The sequence below is a fragment of the Mesoplodon densirostris genome, chromosome 5 (assembly GCF_025265405.1).
Source record: "Mesoplodon densirostris isolate mMesDen1 chromosome 5, mMesDen1 primary haplotype, whole genome shotgun sequence".
Lineage (NCBI taxonomy): Eukaryota > Metazoa > Chordata > Mammalia > Artiodactyla > Ziphiidae > Mesoplodon > Mesoplodon densirostris.
The window spans coordinates 8524384-8528880 of record NC_082665.1 but is presented as its reverse complement, the minus strand read 5'-3'; the positions used below and the strand labels follow the sequence as shown (position 1 = coordinate 8528880).

The 4497-nt window shown below is 54.7% G+C and overlaps 1 protein-coding gene across 1 annotated transcript; it reads right to left on the bottom strand.

Moving 5' to 3' along the window:
* Positions 1–1376: 1376 nt before the first annotated feature.
* Positions 1377–3541, bottom strand: LOC132490391 (zinc finger protein 786-like). The gene is given in 3 exon segments (XM_060098770.1): positions 1377–2004; positions 2007–2559; positions 2610–3541. Coding segments are annotated over 3 exon segments (2040 nt in total). The 5' UTR covers positions 3531–3541; the 3' UTR covers positions 1377–1438.
* Between the last annotated feature and the right edge of the window lie 956 nt (positions 3542–4497).

Sequence of the window (4497 nt, the reverse complement as noted above, 5' to 3'; positions counted from 1 at the left end):
TTTGAGATGTTTCCTCAAGGTATAAAATCTAACAATATTTTCTGTTGTGTTCTGTGAAAATCTTTGGCTCTATGTATAGTAAATATTCCAACGTACATTAATAAAAACATACATGTTCAGATGGTTTTTTTTATTTTTTTAGACTGCACTGCAAGGCAGATGGGATCTTAGTTCCACAACCAGGGACCGAACCCGTGCCCCTGCACTGGAAGCATGGGGTCCAAACCACTGGACTGCCAGGGAATTCCTCAGGTATATTTTTCAAATATTTATTTATTTTATTTGGTTGTGCCGGGTCTTAGTTTCAGCAGGCGGCCTCCTTAGTTGAGGCTCCCCTGGCTCCTTAGTTGCAGCACGTGGGCTCCTTAGTTGCAGCATAGCATGCCTGTGGGATCTAGTTCCCTGATCAGGGATCGAACCTGGGTCCCCTGCATTGGGAGCGTGGAGTCTTATTCACTGAGCAACCAGGGAAGTCCCCCTCAGGTGTATTTTCAATACACCTCATTGCCTCTTGGATTATTATTCTATTCATACATTCTTTTCTTTTTTTTAGCACCTTCGGTTTTATTTTCTTCAACCCAGATTAATCAAATTTTGCTTGAATTATCAGCTTTTCCTTAAGGGTGACCATGCTTAATCACTATGAAACCTGCTGTGAAACTGCAGCATTCACATAGACAAACCATGAGTCGGAGAACTCATTTTGTTGCTATTAACTTCAAATAAGTCAAAACCAAATCCTATCGTATCAGGCCTGCAACAAAAGTCGCTGGGTTAAACCCCCTGCTTATCATCATACTATGAAAAAAAGAAGAGTTGACATTTAACAGTCACCCCATCCTTTTAGCTTTGAGAACAGTACTGGAGGGATTTCCTGCTGTCTAAATTCAAGCTGGGATTTCAGAGTTAGCTTATTAGCACATTGGGGAAAATCACCCGTTAAGATGGTGGGAAGAACAAACCTATCTATTGTTTCTATCCACTGTTTTCTATCAATGGATAGAAAACACAGCTGGTGATGTTTTGTTTGTTTGTTTGTTTCTTTGTTGTTGTTGTTGTTTTGTGGTATGCAGGCCTCTCACTGCTGTGGCCTCTCCCGTTGCGGAGCACAGGCTCCGGACGCACAGGCTCAGCGGCCATGGCTCACGGGCCCAGCCGCTCCGCAGCATGTGGGATCTTCCCGGACCGGGGCACGAACCCACGTCCCCTGCATCGGCAGGGGGACTCCCAACCACTGCGCCACCAGGGAAGCCCGCTGGTGATGTTTTAAATGAGAATCTTTGCGGTTTCTCATATTCCTAACTTGTGTTACGTTCTTGCTCCAAAAAGGGCCCCTGTTCCTTCCATCTGTCTTACCAGATTTGGGGTTTGGCTGCGCTGCCTGTGGACTCCCTGGCAATACCGACTCTGCTGACCGCTTTGGGCGCCCTACTCGGCCTCAACTCCAGTCGGCCTCAATCATCGCAAATAGTTGGCTGAGGCTTTGCTTAACGTCAGGCTCACTGGGGGCACGACAGGACTTCGTGTGCACTCTGATGTGTTCGGCGAGTTTCGACTTATAAATGAAGCCCTTGCTGCAGTCTGCACAGACGAACGGCCTGTCGGGCCTGTGGATGCGCTGGTTCCGAAGCATGTGGCCCCTTTCCCGGAAGTTTTTATTGCATTCGGGGCAGCGGAAAGGCCTCTCACCGGTGTGCAGGCCCTGGTGGCTGAGCAGCTGCGCCTTCAAGCGGAAGCTCTTTTCGCACTGGGGACACTGAAAGGGCTTCTCGCCCGTGTGCGTCCTGATGTCCTCCATGAGCTTGGACTGCTTGGCGAAGCCTTTGCCACACTCGCAGGAGAAGAGCATCCGGCCGCCGTGCAGCAGCCGGTGCGCCTTCATGTCGGCCTTCACGCGGTAGCTCTTGCCGCAGTCGGGGCACGGGAAGGGCGTCTCGCCCGTGTGCAGGCGCTGGTGGCTCTGCAGCTGCCCCTCGAGACGGAAGCGGCGGCCGCAGTCGCCCAGTCGAAGGGCCGCTCGCCGCTGTGCACGCGTAAGTGCTCGGCCAGCTTGGACGGCCGCGTGAAGCCCTTGCCGCACTCCACGCACTGGAAGGGCCGCTCGCCGCTGTGCGTGCGCTCGTGCGCCTTCAGGATGCCCTTCAGGCGGAAGCTCTTGCCGCACTCAGGGCAGCCGAAAGGCCGCTCTCCGCTATGCACCCGAAGGTGCTCGCGCAGCTTGCACGGGTGGGCGAAGACGCGGCCGCACTCGCCGCAGGAGAGCGGCCTCTCGTCGCCGTGCCTCCTCAGTCGGAAGCCCAGGCCGCACTCCGCGCACGCGAAAGGCTGATCGTCTGAGTGCAGCCGCCGGTGGAGCCGCAGCCGTCCGTGCTGGCAGGAGGCCCGGCCGCACTCGGCGCACCGGAAGGGCCGCTCTGCGCTGTGCACGTGGGTGTGGTCTGGAAGCCCGCACTGCGGGGAGGAGCGCCGGCCGCACGGGCCGCTGGTGGCCTGCCTCTCCGCGCCGGGGCCGGGCTCGAGAGCCTCCGGGCGCTCCTCGCCAGCCGGGCTCAGGCCCGGCTTCTCTCCCGAGCGCGGGAGCTCACCCTGCTCAGAGGCGGCCCCGGCACCCTCCCTCTGGGAGCCTGGCCTCTCTCGTCGCAGCCGGGGCACTGGGAAGGCCTCGGCCCCGCGCGCAGGTGGTGGGCGTACAGTTCACACTCGCTGCGCGGCAGCTGGCTGTCCTCGGGGTGGATTGCCAGGGGTCTAAGCAAACACGACTTCCGGCGGAAGCCCCGCCCACATTCTGGACAGCGGAAGTGCCTCTGTCCCCGAGGGATGCTCAGCGGCTGTTGTGCCTCGGTTTGTTTGCGGAATTGATTCCAGGCCTTGTGTGGCGGGTCCTTCGAGTGGCTCCCCTGGTGCTGCTCTGAGAGGTTCTTCCAAAAGCCTTCCCCACAGACGGGGCAAGGGTGCTGGAGGCCCTCCCCGGAGGTTTCCTGGAAGCCTGGGAGACCGAGGGTCCTGGGAGTTACGATTCTGTCTCTTTCGGTGGGTTCCCTGGAGCTGTGGACTACTGGAATTAGAGCCCGAGTATCATGTCTTTGTGGATTCAGGACGGTGACGACTTGGTCAGGCCTGAAGGAAACGTCTTCACTTTTTCCTAATAAGGGTTCAGAGGAACGCTGGCTCTGAAGAGGATCTACTTGGAAATGGCAGTGGGCTTCTCCTGGTTTCACAGCTTGCTGGCTTCCCCCAAACAGATGTCCCTCAATAACTGGATCCAAATGCAAATCAGCAGAGGAGCAAATTATGTTTCCTGATTTCTGTGATTCTCCCCAGTTCCTGAAGAGTTCTCTCCCCTGTTCAAGCCAGGATATTAGTTCTGGTTTGGGAAGTCCATCATCTAGAGAAACAAGAATCTCATAATTGGTTCTCATTACTTGCTTGTAAAGCTCCTTCTGCCATACCTCTAGATCCTGCCATTCTTGCTCGGAGAAATAAACGGCCACATCCTCAAAAGTCAGAGGTAACGGAGCCGGCTCGGCCATGGGCCCTCACGGGCCCACCCGGCCCCGGACCGGGTTACGGCCAAGCCGGGCATCCCGGCTGCCCGCGGCACCTTCCCTGCGGCGGCGGCAGCAGCGGCGGCGACCTCTGACCCCGCCGCTCCCCGCCGACCTGCAGGCCCCTATTCATACATACTTTATTGAGAATAATTTCATTAATTCAGCAAGTATTTATTGAGCATCTGTTGTGAGACATGGTATGGCAAAGATCTCTAGTTGTCTCTTAGCATCCATTCTCTTCTTCATCCATAATAGCAGAATTTTTAGCGGGATGCACGGTCGTCCAGAATAACGACTGTACATCCTAGCCACCCTTACAGTTAAATGTGGCCACGTGACCAAATTCACAATAGATTGTGAGCAGAAGCAATGTGTGCAACATTTGGGTCTTATCCTAAAAGGTCGAGTGAGTGCCTTTCCCCTCCCTCTCTCCCTCCTGCTACTTGATACTCAGGCATAGAGAGGGGACACCTGAGATCATGAAGATGGTGGCAACATCTGGGGAAGGTGGAGTAACAATTCAGACAGAGCCTGAACCCTGCACCAGCTCGTTGAGCTGGGCTGCCTACCAGCTCCAGACCATCTCCCTCCACACTGTTATATGCAAAATAAACTCCTATCTTGTGTAAGTAACTAATACTTGGAGTCTCTCAAGCGCAGTCAAATTTATATCCATACCAATACACAGATTGTTCTGGGTTCTGGAAATACAAAGTAAAGAATAAAGTTCCACTCTGTTGGGAAGATAAATGCTTTAAAAATGAACACTATTTGTTCACTTAAAAAGCATTTATTGGGGGCTTCCCTGGTGGCACAGTGGTTGAGAGTCCGCCTGCCGATGCGGGGGACACGGGTTCGTGCCCTGGTCTGGGAAGATCCCACATGCCGTGGAGCGGCTGGGCCCGTGAGCCATGGCCACTGAGCCTGCGTATCCGGAGCCTGTGTTCCG